This window comes from Callithrix jacchus, chromosome 1 (genome assembly GCF_049354715.1).
Source record: "Callithrix jacchus isolate 240 chromosome 1, calJac240_pri, whole genome shotgun sequence".
NCBI lineage: Eukaryota > Metazoa > Chordata > Mammalia > Primates > Cebidae > Callithrix > Callithrix jacchus.
Genome location: NC_133502.1, coordinates 206,628,557 through 206,648,031, shown reverse-complemented (window position 1 = coordinate 206,648,031; position 19,475 = coordinate 206,628,557). Strand labels below are relative to the sequence as shown.

Here is a 19,475-nt window from a genome sequence, read left to right as displayed (position 1 = left end):
AAATATGAGCCAGAAAGATATCTGGAAATTTTCTGCATATACCTTCAGTTCATTTCATCCAAGCATTGATTAAAACAGTTTTGTCTTTTTTTAATATATACTTTCCCCCTAAATAGTTACTGTATTTCTTGTAACCCCTCTACACAGCTATTTAGCTACCTAACAATAGAGTTTAGGCTTTGTGTCTTTAGTTTTTGTTTGCTTTTCTGAATGTCAAAATATTTAAAGAATTAATAAAAAGAGCTGTTATTTAAAATATGCTTGATGTTTATTGTCAGAATATTTAAATGGTGACTAGCATGTAGCCTATGGAAGTGGTAGCACAGATACATATTGACTTGGATAGTTATTCATAATCTATTGCCAAGTTAAAAAATAAAACCAGTATATGCTTTGGGAGGCTGAGGTGGGCGGATCACATGAAGTCAGGAATTTTGAGACCAGCCTGGCCAACATGGTGAAACCCCATCTCTACTAAAAATACAAAAATTAGCTGGCTGTGGTGGCGGGCACCTGTAATCCCAGCTACTTGGGAGGCTGAGCCAGGAGAATAGCTTGAACTCAGGAGGTAGAGGTTACAATGAGCCAAGATTGCGCCACTGCACTCCAGCCTGGGTGACAGAACAAGACTCCATCTTTTTTTAAAAAATCAATATATAGAATATATTTGATGTCAATTGTTATGTATCTCTACATGCCTGAGGGAAAGCCTGGAATGCTGTGTACTGAAACATTACGATGGTAGGATTGCAGATGATCTTTATTTTCTGTTTTCCCTTTTCCTTTTTGTTTTTATTTACTGCTTTTTATATAGTGAATATACTTTGCTTGTATAAAAACAGGAGGGGAACAGTTTCCTATAGTATATTATTCTACTTACTAGACTTTTTAAATTTGAGACTGTTTTAAAAAATGCAATGTAGTTAGGAAAATTCCAACTTCTTGTCCACATGAAGGATCTAGTGGGCTTACACTGTACATATCTTTGGACAACACGCTTCCACACATAGAGGTGGATGATTGCCTGAGTGAGTGAAGTGAGAAAAGGAGAAACTGTCAACTCAGTGATGAGAAAAAATCAGAACCTAGTATTGGAACTTACCAACAAATACAAACATAGAAGTTAAATAAATAGTTAACAGAAGAAGAAAAATAAACTATTCCCATTTCAGGAGAGAGCAAAATATATGGATAAAAATCTGACCATAAGTAAATGTTTTTATTTTTATCTCTGCAGCAGTTTGGCAAAATCCTAGATGTAGAAATAATCTTTAATGAACGAGGCTCTAAGGTAAGCTCCATTTCAATATCAAGTGTGCTTGATTTCTTTTTAGTTTTGTGTTCTTTTAAATACCAACTATTCAGAAAACATAAGCTGTTTTCAAGCCTGCATAAAAGTATCCTATGTATCCACCTTGGGTTAGATTATCCCTAAAAATAAGCTACCACATGGCCAAACTTGATTCTGATACTTATATGGGGGTGGGGGGGGTGATGAAATAAGAAGCAGAGAAGCTTGAGGGGAGAGTGGGAGGTAAAGAACACAGGATGTAGGAGATGACAGTTCTTTATGAGCCTTAACTTTGGCCTCAGCTTTCTCTGTTTAAAGGAAGAGCACAAAGACTAAAAAAGGTGAAATTCTATGGGAATTCTATTCTGAATTCTATCAGAAGAATTCAGCCAAAATTCAGCTTCAAAACAGCATACTTAGAACAAATTTAATGTTTTGATTATTCAGTTAACATGCAGTCTCTTTTGAAAATTATGGCAAGACTTAAACACAGTGAGCAATAACTGAGGAATTCACTATGAACTGATTTCCTCCTTTAAATTCTACACACATAGGCAGTCCTCAGGTTGTAGAGTCACCTAAATGACACATATAGTGAGTTAGATTTTTTTGCATCAGAATGAAAGTAGTGTGTACTTTTATGTGTGTATTAAATACGTTCTATATAAGAACTAAAATTTTTAATTACAATGTATTTTCCCTATTAGGCTGGGCACTGTGGCTAACGCCTGTAATCCCAGCACTTTGGGAGGCCAAGGTCGGGGGATCACCTGAGGTCAGGAGTTCGAGACCAGCCTGGCCAACATGGTGAAACCCCGTCTCTACTAAGAATACAGAAATTAGCCTGGCATGGTGGCATATGCTTGTAATCCCAGCTACTTGGGAGGCTGAGGCAGGAGAATCACTTGAACCTAGGAGGCAGAGGTTACAGTGAACCAAGATTGCATCATTGCACTCCAGCCTGGGTGACAGAGCAATACTTTCAAAACAAAAAAATTATTTCCCCTGTTTACTATTTTAAATTTCCAATCTATATGAATTAGAATTTCCATGCATTAAGAGAAACAGCAATGGTTTTAGGAACAAGAGAATGGCAAAATCTTACAGTGGTGGTGTGAAAAAAAATGAAGAATTTGATGAATTGAATTTTTGGATGTTTTACTTGAGAGTTTGCTCACTGCTCATTACATGCAATACATTCTACCAAAACCATTAGCTATGGCCAAGCCTGTAAATATTTACCTTGCTTTTGCTACTTTCATTTGTTAAGTGAGAGCAATTTTTTAGTTAATTTTCATTTGGTCATCTCTACTGAATTTTGAAAATAGCTTTTGGCTATGGTTAAATCTCTTAAACATGAAATTTGAGGGAAAGCTAAATAAAGCCAATAAATGAGCCAATATTTACCAATTTCATACTCCAAATTCACCATACTTTGGGAATTGATAACAGAGTGGTATATACCTCCTGCCCCCATCTGTACACATAAAAACGTATGTGCTGTTTTAATGCTACTTATTATTATTCCCTTCCTTTGTAGAATATATCAACACTAAAAGTGTTTAATTCTGACTATAACAATTTTTTGTTAATTATTAAAGAGGTAATTACACTCTAAGCTTCCAGTTTTCAGTTAAAACAAAAACGATTAATATGCCTATACAGAACTTTCTCCAGCACTAGGTAAGTATTTTTTAAAGTGAAGTCTATTCAGACTGCAACCAGTAAAACTATGCTTGTAATTTTTCTCACAGTGGATTTCTGTTCCTTTGTCGCATTGTTTGTGTTTATTTTGTGTGATCCTTTTTGCTACAAGGTGGGAAAATGACAGTGGTTTAGAGATAAGCACATGAGTGTAAAATAAAATATGTGGAGATTATTGACCACTCTGGAAACCTACTATCTGAAGTAGTAGTTTTAAATATTTTAAGTTGTAAATGTATGCACTTAAAATATTCTTAACTAGAGTCTAACAACTAGAAGGCCAATGTAGTTTCATCAGGCATTAAGGACTTGCTCCTTACCAAGAATATAATTTGTTTGAATTATTGTGAAGCAAAGGAAATTGATCTTTCTTAAGGCTTCTTTCATTGGCTTTAAGGATTTGGGTGCTACCTTTTTTTTTGGGCAGGGTCTCGCTGTATTGCCCCGGCTAGAGTGCAGTGGTGCAGTCTTGGCTCACTGCAACCTCCATCTCCTGGGTTCAAGCGATTCTTGTGCCTCAGCCTCCCGATTAGCTGGGATTACAGGCACACACCACCATGCCCGGCTAGTTTTTTGTATTTTTAGTACAGACAGGGTTTTGCCGTGTTGGCTAGGCAGGTTTCAAAACTCCTGGTCTCAATGATCTGCTTGCTTTGGCCTCCCAAAGTGCTGGGATTACAGGTGTGAGCCACTGCATCCTGGCTCCACATTTTTGAAAATTTACCTGATCCAATTACTTCTCCCATGTAATTTTCATTTGAAAGTAATGACATGAGCTTTCTCTTTGGGTAATCTAAAAGCATAGGCTGCTTCTGTCAGCTTGATGCTGTGTCCTCACTGCCCCATTTTTCTTTGGGCTGCTAAAGGGTGCACAGACTAGGTACTAATTGGTAAATGTTTTAAAAACAAAGCACAGAATTAAGAATTGCCCTGAATCTGCCCTCAAGGACTGATACAAAACCTTGTTTTCGTCCTTCCAAGCTTTCTTAACTGCTTCCTAAAGTTCTTTCCTGGAATGGGTGCCCGTGGAATTCTTCTGAGGCTCCTAATAGAGATTTATTTTGGAATCGAACACATAGATGCCTCCTCTGGGATCTACCTAAGATAAATTAATGAGCACTTTTTCATTTTATGAATTAAGTTTAGTTTCTTATTCCTTTTATACGTTTGGGATTGATTGTAAAATTACAGCGTATTTTGAAAAGAACCAGAGAAAAGGAGGCTTTATATGGTTTTATTGTTTAAGAGTTGCTCTAACTTTTAAAGAGTGCTTTTCTATACATAAATTAGCTTTATTGAATTTTTTTAGAAAAACTAGTCACAAAATAACTCTTTAGATAGCAATACTTACATGTAAAACAATGTTTAATCAAATTGTTCCAAAACAAAAAGCAACTCTTTACCATATCTTATTTTATATAATAGGACTGTCACCCAGGGTTATAGAATATACCCATTTGAAAACATAAGTAAACAGTGTTCCACTGCCATGCTCACGCCCTCCTTATTTGCCAGTATTTTTCTTTTTCCAGCTTGTGTTTAAAGCAGAATTACTCTATAGTCGTTTTTTCTTTGTTGTTGACCTTTTTTATTTTTTTCTTTTTTCTTCTTCTACCTTCATATTCTAGATTTGGCTTACCTAGATTATAGAATGAATATATATCATATTCATGTACACGCATGCATACATATATATTTTAATTATTTCATGTGAATTGTGGTCTTTTTACTCCCTAATCTTTTGTAAAAAAATAGAATCACCTGTATCTAAGTTTCTTTGATTAACTGAAACAGAGATAGGCTAGCCTTTTGAAAATGCACTATTAAGATATATGATGGAAAATGGTACTCCTGCCAAAAAATTAACTAATTTATTCAAACAGAATCTAGAAAATTACTATATGAGTTAATATAGCTTTACTATTTCTCCAAATTTCACCGGTAATGACAGATTATTAATGCAAATAATAATGCCTAGAGTGACCTTATATCCAGGCTTATCTGGGATAGCCCCAATTTTATACCTATTATCTTAGCATAATTATTAATAAATGACCCCTTCTGCCCTGAGAGTGTACCAGTTTGAATGATATACTATTGTTTACTCTCCTTATATATCCTTTGGGTATCAGCTTAAAGAGCACTCTTTCAAAAGGAAAACATGATGCTTAATGAAAAGTATAAAGAAAAAAATACATAGTTTATTAAAGAGAAATGTTCACTACGGATTCTCATGTATCCTTCTAGTCTATTTTCTCATATAGAATCTTAAAGCATAACCTAAAATGGTCACCTAGTTCATCCCCCTGTATTCTTGACCTTGCATTCTCTGCTAGAAATTTTCAGTGATTGAGAACTTGTTGTTTTCAAAATATTCCTTTGTGGATCAGACTTTCTACCATCGTATTCACCATCATTTAGCCACATAATAATTTTTGGTGATAATTATCAAGCTTATCAAATAAAGAAATACACAGATTATAGCATTTACATTTTCTATAAATTTTTGCCAGGATACTTTGGTATATCGTCTCTTGAAGGGGTATATATTAAGATGTTAAATATGTTGAGACTGTTCAGCTCTTCAGATAGTGCTAATTATTAAGTCCACTAAAAGACTACAAACATTGTACAGCCCAGCAATAAGTATTGAGATTTCTAGCAATTTTTTTTCTTTTTTAAAAATTGATAGATATTAAATGTACATATTTTCAGGGTATATGTGATAATCTAATACATTGATATAATTAGAGTAATTGGAACAGCCATCACCTTAAAAATTTATCTTTACTCTAGGAACATTCTAGTTATCCTAGCAAATATCTCCTTACCATGTTCTCATTAATTCTCTCAGGTGGATTTCGGGAATAATGGAAATCTAGGTTTAGGTTAGGCTTAAGTTTAGGCTGTAGTTAGAGGAGATAAAACTTCTATTTCCATTCCTTAGACACAAGTAATTTGCTGTAATGTTTTTTGCCTTTTACCATGGCCTTTAATTTCATGCAAAGGGAAATTATTTATTTCTTTCAAAACATTATTAAGTTACTTTTTTGGAAGTAAGTCACACTAAGTAGGCCTTTGTGACTTTCAGTAAAACTTGGTAGGTAATGTCGAAGTGAAATGGTGTTTTCAATCATATTTAAAACTGAATTAACAGTGCATGTGTTTCTGAGGGGCTTATTTTTTTTTTCTTTTGTTACCATTTGATGGGCTTTATTTTTATTTTTATTTTTCATTTATTTTTTAATTTCTGTGTTCTGGCCATACCCAGGAGATCCGTCTGCTTTTGATTTCTCCCTTAAAAGTTACATGGTAAATTTTCTTTCTCATTCTTCTGAGATTGAAAAATTAAAAAATTATACAAATTTTAATAACATTTTTACAATGTTCATTCTGTTGCTTGTTATTTATTGCAGTCTGAGGCCAGACTAAAAAGGTGACAGTTACTTGGCTCTTGAATGTCCTCAATGATAAATGGATGTCAAGGCAGGCTATGAAATTGCTGTCACCCATTGTAGAAGTTTTAACTAAAACCATACACCTCATAAATATACCATTCTTCAGTTTCCAGAAGTCAGCTAAGATACCTGGCAAATCATAAATGTAACCCTGGTGTGTTTAAATGTTTAATATAGAAGGACTTTGAGGACTGAGAACTTAGAGGAGTATAAAGTATAGAGACCTGCATTGCCCACTACAGTGGTCACATTTAGCACTTGAAATGTGGAGAGTTTAAACTGAGGTGTGCCTGTAAGGGTAAAAATGGATACCAGATTTCAGAATTAGCACAAAAAAAGAATATTAAGCATCTCAGTAATAATGTTTTAATATTGATACCATATTGAAATGTTAATATGTGTATATATTGGATTAAATAAAATACATTGTCAAAATTAATTTCACCTGTTTCTACTTTTTAAATGTGGTTATTAGAAAATTTTAAACTATGTATGTGGCTTATATTTCTGTCTATAGTGCTGGTGTAGACAAACATGTCAAAATCATTTTTTAATTCAAAATTAAAGTTTACTTTTTTAAAACCTGGTTTTATTAATAGAAATATAGATAACAAAAATTTTCCATCTGTTTATGTAGCTGAAATACTTCCTCTTGTTCAGAATTTGAGATTAAATCTATTGTAGATTATATAGTCTATTTGCTATATATGTTATAACCGTGTAGACAGTGTTTGATAGGTTGTATGATCATTTGGAAGCTGTTCTAAGGAAAATATTTTAGATTATACATAATTTTACTAACTTGTTTTTCCAAAGCAAGAGATCAGAATGACCAACTTAATGTCAATTAGAGTTCTAAGAGTGAAGTGACAAAATATGAGTTCATGTAAACAAACTTTTCTGCTGGTAACTTTTAAACCTGGATAATCTGTGAACATCTTTAGCAGTTTCTGGTACCTTTTCTAATATGCTAAATTTTAATAAGAAATAGTATATTCTAAAAATGTTTTAAAATTTGAGTTCATGTTGGCTGGGCATGGTGGCTCACCTCTGTATCCCAGCACTTTGGGAGGCTGAGGCGGGCAGATCACCTAAGGTCAGGAGTTCAAGACCAGCCCGGCCAACATGGCGAAACCTCATCTCTACAAAAAATACAAAAATTAGTGGGGTGTGATGACATGCACCTATAGTCCCAGCTACTGCTGAGGCTGGGGCAGGGGAATCACTTGAACTCAGTAGGTGGAGGTTGCAGTGAACCAAGATCGAGCCGTTGCACTCCAGCCTGGGCCACAGAGTGAGACTCTGTCTCAGGAAAAAAAAAAAAAAAAAGATTTGAGTTTATGCTATTGAAACTAAATTGTGAATGTGATAAGGAAGTACAAAGTCTGGGTTGATGAAAAATCACCTGTTTAAAGTTAAAACGTGAGAGAAAAGTATTTAAGAACAGTACTTAAAAAAATTTTAGTCATACCTCTCATCTTCCTAATCATGGACTTTAATTCTGAAGTATGTATTAATTCCCTGTGACTTCTGAACAAATGACCACAGATTGGGTGGCTGAAAGCCACACATGTATTATCTTGCAGTTCTGGAGGTCCGAAGTCCAAAATGAGTCTCAGAAGGCTGAAATCAAGGTGTTATGTTCCTTCAGGAGGCTCTAAGGGATCATCTGTTTTCTTACCTTTTCTAACTTCTAGAGGCTGCCCACATTTCTTGGACTATAGCTCTCTTGTGTCTTCAGAGCTAGCAGTGGCCAGTCAAGGCTTTGTCAGGCTGCTTTACTCTGATTCTGTCTCTCCTTTGTCTGCTTTTCACTTATAAGCACAGTACAGTGGCCACATTGGGCCACTGTATTACATTGGCCCCAACTGGATAATCCAGGATAATCTCTCTCTATCTCAAGATCATTAACTTAATCACATCTGCAAAATCCCTTTTGCCATGTAAGGTAGCATATTCACTGGCTCTGGGGATTAGGACGTGGACAACTTTCGGAAGCCATTATTCCGCCTGTTGCAAGGTCTGTTTATCTTCAAAGCAAAGAAAGAAATCTTCTTACCTTTATGTTTCATATTAAAGAGTCCCAAAGCATCAACAAGGCCTTCTTCCTCCTATCACCCCAGGGAAAAAAATGCTTATGAAGATTGCTTTATTTTTATATTTTTGGTATCTTTATTATCGTTTCCTTTGGTGTATAAGCACCTTTCTTTATAAAACACTTTTAAAACATTTTGGAGGGATAACATGGGGAGAAATGCCAGATATAGGTGATGGGGAGGAAGGCAGCAAACCACATTGCCATGTATGTACCTATGCAACAATCCTGCATGTTCTTCACATGTACCCCAGAACCTAAAGTGCAATAAAATATAAAACAAAAAAAGGAAGTGCAATTTTGTTCCAGAATGTTAAAGTCATTATTGAGAAAATCCTGTACAAGCAGACATTAATGTTAAACGTTGTCATTTGCTTACTCTAAAATTTCAATGCTCATCATACCACCTTCCATTCTTTTGGATGCAGTATTTGTGTCCCTAATGTTCTTTCAACACGTTCGAGAAAAGAAAGTTATAGAAGATACTTAGCAATTAGATTTGGAAAAAAAAAATGAAGGATTTTCGGACTAGTACAGTTTAGTACATAGAATACTGAACTGAGATTTGAAAAGGCTTAGACTTTTCTCACCATTATGTGTATATCCTTGAGTACTTAATCTTGGTTTGGCTTAGTTTCTTTACCTTCAAAATGAAGCCAACATATCTATTCTTTTTACTTCATGGTTGTATTTAAGAAGATACAAACAAGTATGTATATTTGTGTGTGGGTGTGTAGATACAGTCATAATGCTGCTATCAAAAACCTAGATCTTGGTTTTCATATAACTTAATAGTAATCCAACTATTAATTTACAATGTATTAATTTAACCTAAGTCATAAAATGTATGACTGTGAGGATCAGTTGGAATACAGCCAAAAATGCTTTTAAAGTATGATATTAAAACTCATCACTCTCTGTGACATTCCTTTAAAAGTCTGACTTTCTTGTTGGGGGACTCACCAGGATTAGAGGACTGGCAGCTTATCTTCAGCAGGTGCTAGTGTAGATGACAAATGGTATAACTAATTATTAATGTGCCCTTTTATACCTTGTGGTATCAAAGTGGCTATAAATGTTGATACCAAAATTTCATTTATGAAAATAGTTTCTGTTGATATTTTCAACAAATTACGCATTCTATAGGCGAGTATCAGCTGAAATTACCAGTAGTATTTCATCCCAAGCAACATACATTTTAAATTTTCTATCAGCTTAGCATTGCACTTTCAAGAGTATTTGTGATGTCCAAATTGTGGGTAGAGATCAACCATTGGAATTCTCCAAAACGCCACCCACCCACATAATCAGTTAGAATGCTGAGTTATCAGATCCTTCAGAAAAATAGAGTTGCTTTTATAAAATCTTATTGAGCAATGCACATTGTTTACCATGTCAGTTAAGAACATGTTTTTTATAGAGAGAAGTATGCTCATGTTATTAAGCAGCTAGGCAGAACTTCAGTTAAAATTAAAGGGTTCTGGGTTATCCTACAGTAGAATTTTCAAAAAATAACTAGCAAGACAATGAAGTTATTGGCAAATGAAGACTTTGCAGAAAATCCTAATACTTTACTACTTTGCAGATATAAATAGCATGGAAATTATTTGTAAAATTATAGCTGCGAAGTAGAATGATAAGAACAAAGCACCTAGAATGAAGTTAATATGATGTTTTATGAAAGTCATGTAAGTGAATGGTAAATGGTACTTGTGTTAAAATTGGTAGTAATGAACAAAGGAGTGAAGTTAGTCAGCTCCTGGTCTCCTGATTTGTCTATTTAATGAATTAAAGTTCCACTCCATTTTTGTAGTCTCTTGCAAGGAACAAGTAAATTATTCCTAACTCGTTGTACCAACTGCATTGCTATTTTCCAATATTCTTTTTCTACGAATATTCTTTTTCTGTGAACTGATGTCACTAATGTAGATCTCATTCCCATTGCCCATTGATTGTTTCTTTTTTCTCTATATATAGAAAATTACTACTACATTTAATAGCATACATAACTATCAATAAATGTATAATTTAGGCAAATTTGGGTTAGCAGTTTTCTGAAATTCAGTTGAACATATATTTACACCAAGTGCCAATCTGGTCATTTAAAATGGGCATTGAAGAAAAGTTATAATTGACCGCTGTTTAGTGATGTTTTTATTTGCTTAGAAGAACATAAATGCTCTCCTCTTCCACACCCAGTACATACAGAATTGTACACTGACTATGTCCTAAATTATCCTGTTCCCAAAGAAATTTAATAGTGATAGATGCAACAGCAACAAGGGGCTAAAATGATTAGCCCTACTTTAAAAAAATCTCATTATGCAATGTTGAACCTGAATATCAGATTTCATGTAGCGGTTACTGGGAAATAATAGATTTGGGATGTCAGAGAGTCAATTTAATTAAGTATTTTTTAATATTACATAAAGGGGCATGTGCATTAAATTAATAACATGAATTGATAGAGAAAGGTAGGACATTAAAAAATCTTCAGATTCTTGGTTGAGTAGTTTGACCCGAGTAACTCTGTACCTTAATTTTGGTCTGGCCTCATATGCTTTATGTTTTATTTTATTATTATTACATTGCTGTTAATTATTATTATTATTACAGTTCTTTATTCTTTTATTGGATTTAATTTCCCTTTACAAATATGCATGGACCAAAAATGTGACTTTGGGAGACTATTGCTGAGTTGTTGCTGATGTCAGTTTCACACTATGATATTTTTTCTCTATTTACCAAGAGATCAGTATTTCAATGTAACGATGTGCATGTTTTCCCCCCTTCTCCCGCTGCATGCAGGGATTCGGGTTCGTAACTTTCGAGAATAGTGCTGATGCAGACAGGGCCAGGGAGAAATTACACGGCACCGTGGTAGAGGGCCGTAAAATCGAGGTGCATGTCTTTAATAATTCAATTTCTGGTTTATATTTTTATTTCTCTTTTTTTGTATTGCCTCACTTATTTCACATTTGGAACCCTGTCTTGTGTGTGCGCGTGCACATGTATGTGTGTTTGTATCTCTGTCTTCTTCACCTTCTTGCACTAAAATGTATAAAAGTAACACTTCTGTCTGCCTCCCTCCTCATTTATTGGTTGTTTGGGGGTTTTAATTTTGACTTTGTGTGTGTGTATGTTTTTCATTTATGTTTTTCCTCCAAAATATTCATCCTTCTGCTCTCTTGATTTTTTTCCTTTGCTTCAGTTTGCAAGACTCTGAATTCCTGTGATCAGGCCTAAGCAAAACTAATGTTTAAATTGTTTTAAAAAAAAAAACTATCCAATTTATAACACTGTGTTCTATAATGAATCAAGGGGCCAGCCAATATCCTCTCTTGGGAGGCCAGTTTGCCTCTATGTGCGCATGATAAGCACAGAATAGAAGATTCTAGAGATTGTGGGGAGGGAGGAAAAAAATCCAAAACTCATATAGTTTTTAAATATATCTAATACGAAGAATTTTGATAGCTAAATTTTTATGGATAAAATTCTTAAACAGAGGGTTTGATGGCTGGCTGGCGAATGTACTGTGATTATGACTAAGTCTACCACCTGGTATTCACCAGCCCTTTTTGTTAACACATCGAAGGTTAACTGGCTCCTTTCCCCTTTCCCAATTTTTTAAAGTATTAAATGTAAAAGCCACCATTTTGAGTAAGATGTCTGCATATTTTGCTTTTTTTCCCCTCCTTTCCAATGGTTTAGCATTTAGGGCCCTTCACTTGACTCACTCTTTCCATGGTAACTATACACAATGCTGGCGATGGTGCCCGTTGGCGGTAAGTGAAACAAAAGCACTAGAGAAGAAGCTTTTAAAAATGTAATTACAAAACAGTTAAATAAGAAAGAAAAAGTCCATCTGCCATCTCACATTAACACTACAAAATGTGATTTGACTTGTTGTTCCTCTTCCTTTTCCTTTCCCCCTTTTATTTTCAATGCTGTTGAGTAATGCCGCCTGGATTTTGGATGTACATATTGTTTTGTAGCAGTCTGAGCTGTTTGATTACTGACTTCATGGTGATTTTTTTCCCCTTGCACATCTTACTCAGAGTTACTGAACTCCAGTTTGGCTGGTTTTATTAATGCACTTCCTGCCCCTACTTCCTTCCCTACTTTTTCTGTTTCCCAAACCCATGTTTGTAGCTCTGACTGTTCTTTCTTTGCCCATTACACCCTTCCTGACTTCTTTTTCCCTACCTTATTCTCTTTCTCCAAATCCTTGCTCCTGTCCTTTTCCCTATTCTCCTTTCTCATCCCTTCAGTTACATGCAGCTCTTGGTCCCTTTTTCGCTGACTGGTGGTTTCTGATTGGTTCTGGCCATTTTTCCGTTTAAGTGCTTGGTTGCTTTCTGCTCCAGCAGCTGGTTTCAGCTTTTGCTCCATTCTAATCCTTGTCTGTGAGAACCTTGCTTTTCACTTTCTCCCTTCTTTCCAAAATTGATTGTTCTTTCTTTCATTTGTGTGTGTGTGTTTTTTAACTGCATGCTCTCAGTCTCATCATTGTTGTATCCCATTCTTTCTTTTTAAATGTGAAATGTTTATATTATTTAGTGGGTAAAACTAGAGTAAATGGAGTTTCAAGCTCTTTCCTCATGTAGGGGGAGTGTCACTGTACAGATCTTAAAAGACATAAGAAGAGGTTTTTTTAGTTCTAATTCTACTTGAAATTGGTCTTTTCATAACACAAATTTATCACCAACAAATTGAATACAATGTAAATTTGAAGAGGCAAAAATAAGTCATTTATATTTTATGATTCTTTTTTCAATTGGCATGTTGTATGACCTGACAACACCGTATAAGTCAAGTTCTATCTATGGTGGGGCTTTACCCTCCTTGCAAAAGCTTTGAGACTGGTTCTGTCACTGGGCTGCAGGATGCTGGCATCTGAGTTCCATTCATCTTTTCTTCAGCAGTACCGTCTTTGTAACACCTGCTTACTCTGGCACTGAGGACGCTTTCAAATATGCAGTTTGGTCATGAGGGTAGAGAGTACCGTAAAACAAAATAAACACTTTGTTTTCTCAATTCTTTGAAGTGCCTACTTTAAAGGCTTTCTTAAAAGCTTTGTTCTTAAATTGATAGACCATGTAGTCTAGAAAATTTAGAATGATCCTGAAGGCTATCAGCATGGGAATCTTGGGTTTCTATATTTGTTTACTAAGCTCAGACAGTAAAAATCCCAGACAAACATTAAAAATGCTGAACAGTAGGACAGGTGAAATCAGATTTATGTTATCACCTTTCCATCAATTTATTTAATGACCCATGTGGCAAGCCTGTTTTAATTAACAAACTTCAAAGTGAATTGCTAATACCGTTTTCTGTTTACTTTTTTCCATATTTTCCTCAGTACAGAGGTTTCTCTGTTTAAAAGGTGTCCAAAGATCTTGCAAATGTATTTTTTTTTTTGGAGTACTGATATTTGGAAACCAAGAAACTCATTTTACTCTTGTTTGCCTCATTTAATAAGCACTTTAATTAAAATACTATATATTAATACTATATATTAATATTTTATATTGCTTTGTTAATTATTTAAATCAATGCTCTCAGAAATTTACATTTTAAACTAAGTACTGTGTTGCGGGATGTGCAACTTTATATCCCCTAATGTGGTCTACTTCCTCCCTGCCCTTTTTTCTCCTTGTTATTTTTAGGTAAATAATGCTACAGCACGTGTAATGACCAATAAGAAGATGGTCACGCCATATGCAAATGGTAAGAAATTATAAATCATCTTCAAAATAGTGTTTATTCTTGTGTAAATATATGAAGTTTTTAATAAACTTCTAAGAATCCCTTTATTTCAGTCTTAAGACAGTTTAATTTGTGTTGAAGTAGTCTCTTTACCTAGGAGACTATTTTATGTTTACAAATTACATTGTCATTATAATTGAACTAAGTTCTTTAGTTATTAAGGTGTTATGTTCTAAGTAAAGTTCATCTTTTACACAGTGCAGACAGGCTATCTAGTTGCCTGTTAACCCAAATTGGATCCCACCTGAGCACCTTCTTTTTTAGTTGCAATAGTTCTTTATAACGTTAGACTTGTCCATAATTCCCTGGGATGCCCACCAACTCTCACTTTTACTACTGACTTTCATTCATCTGAGCATAAGTGGAATAAGTTAGTGGGTATTTTAATCCCTTTATAATTCTGGACCCATTGCTCTCCTTAGGCCTAGAGGTAACAGCCATGAGTATGGTTATGTGTGCATCATTTTCTATTTCATGATTATGTATCATGAAGTAAGCTTTGTAAGTGTTTCTCATTGAGAAGGAATTTTCTATGAATAATTTGTTACATCATTGCCAAATTTAATCTAGACTCGTGGTCTCCGAATAAAATGGAATATAAATTTAATCTGTAGCCCAGTGGTGGTTTTGCAGACTGTGCTCTGCAGAGCCAGTTTGAGGGAGAAAAAGGAAACCAAATGGATTGAATCCTAAGGTCTCAGCTATACTTTAGTCTGAGCAATTTAGGGTTCTGTGTAAGATTTTATTAATATCTAGAAAAAAGTGGGGAGTTTCTGCAATTTTTTTTAAAAAGTTTACACCTACTGCTAGAGTGTGGCTATATGTGCCAATAATGTCTTCAGTCAAGGAGAAAAGTATTAGTATTAACTATATCCCATAGTCTTTAATAAATACATTTAGCCCAGCTTTTCACATAGATCATGCAAATTTATCAGCATAGGTTGCATTTTTCCTACTCCTTTTATAAATATGCTACCACCACCTCCCACTGTACCTCTGACTTTCTTTTCACTGCTCTTACAAAAACAAGTCTCTACAACTTTGATAGAAACTCAACGTAAACAAAATAGAAAGGAGAGGCAAAGAATGTCAGATTGTATGTACATCTAGGGAAAATATTGTGGTAGAAAGAGCCTCTGACTGGAATTCAGAAAACAGAAATTCTACTTCTAGGTTTGACTCTTTACTTTGTGACAGTAGACAATTTTTTTTTTAACCTAATTCTGTTTTCATATTTATAAATTAAGACCACAGATTTTTGGCACCAGGGTTTTTTGTTTTGTTTTGTTTTGTCTTTGGTTTTTGTTTGTTTGTTTTTGCTTTTTTTTTTTTTTTAGAAATTATTGCAACTCAAGACTGTGCTGGGTTCCTCCTAATGATTTCCCAGTGAGCATTCTCATTTGGGTTGGTTGGAATCTCTTAATTTGTGCAGGAATGTTGCACAGTATTAGTGTAATTTGATATTGCAGAATATTTTTGCTCTTACAATTCAAGTAGGATTTGAACCTAGATTTTACCAACATTTTATGTAGAATATTGAAAAGACATTGCATTTTATGAGCACATAAAATGATGAACAGGAACTTGGATTGAATCAGACCGAATGAGTTTTCATTTGAATAATGTCTTTGCTTATAGTCATTTAAATCTGGTAATGTCAATAATTCTAATGAAAAGGCCAGTTCTGGCTAGGCACAGTGGCTCACACCTGTAATCCCCAGCACTTTGGGAGGCCGAGGTGGGTGGATCACCTGGGGTCAGGAGTTCGAGACCAGCCTGGCCAACATGGTGAAACCCCATCTCTTATGAAAGTAAAAACTAGCTGGGCATGGTGGTGCATGCCTGTAGTCCCAGCTACTTGGGAGGCTGAGGCACAAGAATCACTTGAACCCAGGAGGCAGAGGTTGTGGTGAGCTGAAATTGTGCCAATACACTCTAGTCCGGGCAACAGAGCAAGACTCTGTCTCTGAAAAAAAAAAAAAAAAAAAAAAGAGAGAGAGAGAGAAGGCCAATTCTGGCCTTTTGTTCCTTTCATTTGTATATTTATAGACTAGTAGTGTGGCACAATGCTAGGGACTTAATATAAAAGAAAACAAATGAGTCAGAAAAATAATATAGAATATTTTTGCTTATATGTAAAATTCAATTAATAGTTATTGAAGTTTTCATGTGGAATTCTACCTTTATTCACTCTCAATAAGCAATAATATATTATTTATTTTTTAAAAATACTTGCCATATTCCTATAAATATAAAAAAGGGAAAGAAGAAATAAAGTTGACATTAAACATAATGTTATTTGGAAACTCTTAATATTTATAAATATTTAAGCTAATGTTCCACAGCATTCTGGTGTTTTTTTAACTAAAAAGTCTGATTAACTTAAAAGTGATTATCACACATTAAAACCTCAGAAAACATTCATGGAAATTGGGACTGTACCTCGAATTTTATTATTTCCTGTCTTTCGATTTTCAGTTGGTGAACCCCAATAAAATCCCAATGGTTAATCCCAGTGAAAGTGAATTTCAGTTTACCTGGGATACCAGCATTGTATAATTGAACATGGAGTCAAAGATCTACGTTAAATTTTAGTTCAGCCCAAGGATACCTTTATTAAACAACTAGAGTAATCAACAGGGTTAGGAAAGTGCATCACAGTGTGGTACAGAGTAACATACAGTCTGTCTTCTTTCTTTTTTCTGAATGAAGAATAGGTAATCTGGGGTAATTCTGTGAGAACACTGTACCAAACTCTAGGATTTATTTATATTTGTTTTTTCTCCTCTCATTCCCTCTCCATCTTCCTCCTTCCCAACATCATGACTCCTGCCAAGCTCCCACACCCAGCCCCTCATTATCTCTTCACTGTGTGCTAGTTCTACTATTGTTACTCTCTCATATAAACCCTAAGCTGGAAATCTAAAGAGAAGTTGGTAATAGGCAAAAATAGCCCCAGCCATGGCTGAAGCCAACTTGCCATGCATTAATCATTCCTTTCCTCAAGTAGTCTTAAATGCTCACTTTCCTTTTTGTGTGTTACAGGTTGGAAATTAAGCCCAGTAGTTGGAGCTGTATATGGTCCAGAGTTATATGCAGGTAGCATTTAAGTTAATGTTTCCATTTGTGCTATTTGATTGTAATAGCATCTGTTGTTTTTCAATTAGCTATTCCTTTTTTAATCTTTTTTCATTTTTAACTTTTTTTTTTAAATGCAATCAGCATCCAGCTTTCAAGCAGATGTATCTCTAGGCAATGATGCAGCAGTGCCCCTGTCAGGAAGAGGGGGTATCAACACTTACATTCCTTTAATCAGTAAGTAGCCTATGTTGGTCTGGCATGGATTTTCACTGTAGTGAATGAACTGTCATGTGCTGGTTTTTTTGTTTTTTTGTTTGTTTCCTGGTACAATACATAACTGAAATGAAAATTTCTTGAGAGGAATATTAAATACTATCCCAGTGCCCTGTCCTGCTTAACCTGTGCTAGAATTTTCCTGACCAAATATTAAGATTGATACAAAGCAAAAACAGTTGCAATAGGTAGAGGGGGTAAGGGCATATGAAGAATATTTTAGTCTGTACTTGATGATAAAGAAAACAAAAGAAGCGATTCTGTGTAGAGTATATTACGTATTTTCTCTGCAAGTCAGCCACAGGTTCTCCAGCAGAGGATCACTTAGAAATAACCTCCAGCATTACTGATTATTCTCAGCTCTCATGATCTCTCTAAAGTCATTTTGACCTGAGCCATTTTACTCCAGCAAGAGGTGTAATTAAACAGGATTCAGTGGACATGGAATCAGTGTCTCTGCATGCTTTCCAGAAGACGGCACACTTAAAATAGGCTCTTAGACATTGTCTGCCTCTTTGGATATGAGGCCCTTAGAAACTGTCTGCCTCTTTTAAGGACAGGGGAGGAGTGGTTTCCCTCACCTTACATTTGTGGATTAAAATGTTGTAGATAAAAGAATGAAATTGACTAATGAAATGAAATGTCTAAAGACTATTGTGTGCCTTGGAGGTTGTTGCCATGTAAAAATAAAAAAATAATGTTCTTTTTGAGTAATAATTATTATGTGCACATACTAACGTTTGGAAGCAAGGTTAATAATAACTGACCGGTTGAAGAGTTTATGTCAATCTGATTTAGACTGCCCACAGTAATTAAAAGTCTCTTGTTATGGCAGTCATTCCCAGACCTGTTTCTCACTTGCCTTGTAAAGCCGAAATTGAGAAGAACAGAGAACGCTCACTCAAGATTTGTGATGAATGAGGCATGGAATCTTTTGCTTTTGCATGTTGGGTCTCTCTTTCCATTTCTTGCCCACTGAGAGACCCAGGGTAGGAGGTTTATTGAATGCATGCCACCTTTTCAAGAAAGATGTGGTTCATATCTTTTCTATAATTGGTTCATAGAAAGTTGTGACTGTATATCCTGTATTCAATAGGAATGCAAGTTGAAATTTCTGTCATATTTTGGGTCTCCCTTTAGTTCCTGGCTTCCCTTACCCTACTGCAGCCACCACGGCAGCCGCTTTCAGAGGAGCCCATTTGAGGGGCAGAGGGCGGACAGTATATGGTGCAGTCCGAGCGGTGCCTCCAACAGCCATCCCCGCCTATCCAGGGTAAGCATTAGATTCCAAAATCAGTATGTTTCTAAAATAAACAGTTGAACCAAAAAAGAATACCATGGCCCTCTCATAACTTCTGGGATGTTGCCGTGTTACATAGTAGACATTTAGTGTATTTGCAAATTAACAGATTAGATGACAAGAACCAAAATATACCATCATCTGAATGTAACAAAATGTCAATTCATTATATAAGTCTTCATTTTGGCCACCTTAAGCCCTCATGTTAATGGCTTAAGACAGTAGCCAGAACCGTCTTGTGTTTACTAGCAGTGTGTTGGCATGAAGTTCACTCAGCAGCGCACGAATATGGATTAACATTACTGCAGAGAACCAAAAGAGGAGCTCAAGATTGTAGTACAAGCCTGCATCTGCTGTGTTCACCCCCTTATTACCACCCCATGTTGGGGCGGAGGCTGTCACATGTGTCCTCCCCTTTGGTTTCACTGCCTGGGTGGTGAGCAGCAGAACTAGTTACCCACAATGGATTTGCTTTCTTTGTAGGAAACGGATTAAAAGAGGTTA

At 35.3% G+C, this 19,475-nt stretch overlaps 1 protein-coding gene across 50 annotated transcripts in view; it reads left to right on the top strand.

Moving 5' to 3' along the window:
• The window catches only part of RBFOX2 (RNA binding fox-1 homolog 2), a 287,551-nt gene that overhangs the window by 247,862 nt on the left and 20,214 nt on the right, over window positions 1–19,475 (top strand). For 29 of the 50 annotated variants that reach the window (XM_078339474.1, XM_078339464.1, XM_078339452.1 and 26 more), the window contains 6 exons: window positions 1,238–1,291; window positions 11,357–11,449; window positions 14,218–14,278; window positions 17,363–17,416; window positions 17,540–17,632; window positions 18,812–18,944. In XM_078339474.1, coding sequence (XP_078195600.1) covers window positions 1,238–1,291; window positions 11,357–11,449; window positions 14,218–14,278; window positions 17,363–17,416; window positions 17,540–17,632; window positions 18,812–18,944 — 488 coding nt within the window. The remainder of the gene's footprint in view (window positions 1–1,237; window positions 1,292–11,356; window positions 11,450–14,217; window positions 14,279–17,362; window positions 17,417–17,539; window positions 17,633–18,811; window positions 18,945–19,475) is intronic. The other 21 variants (XM_078339469.1, XM_078339471.1, XM_078339463.1 and 18 more) reach the window with 3 other exon arrangements.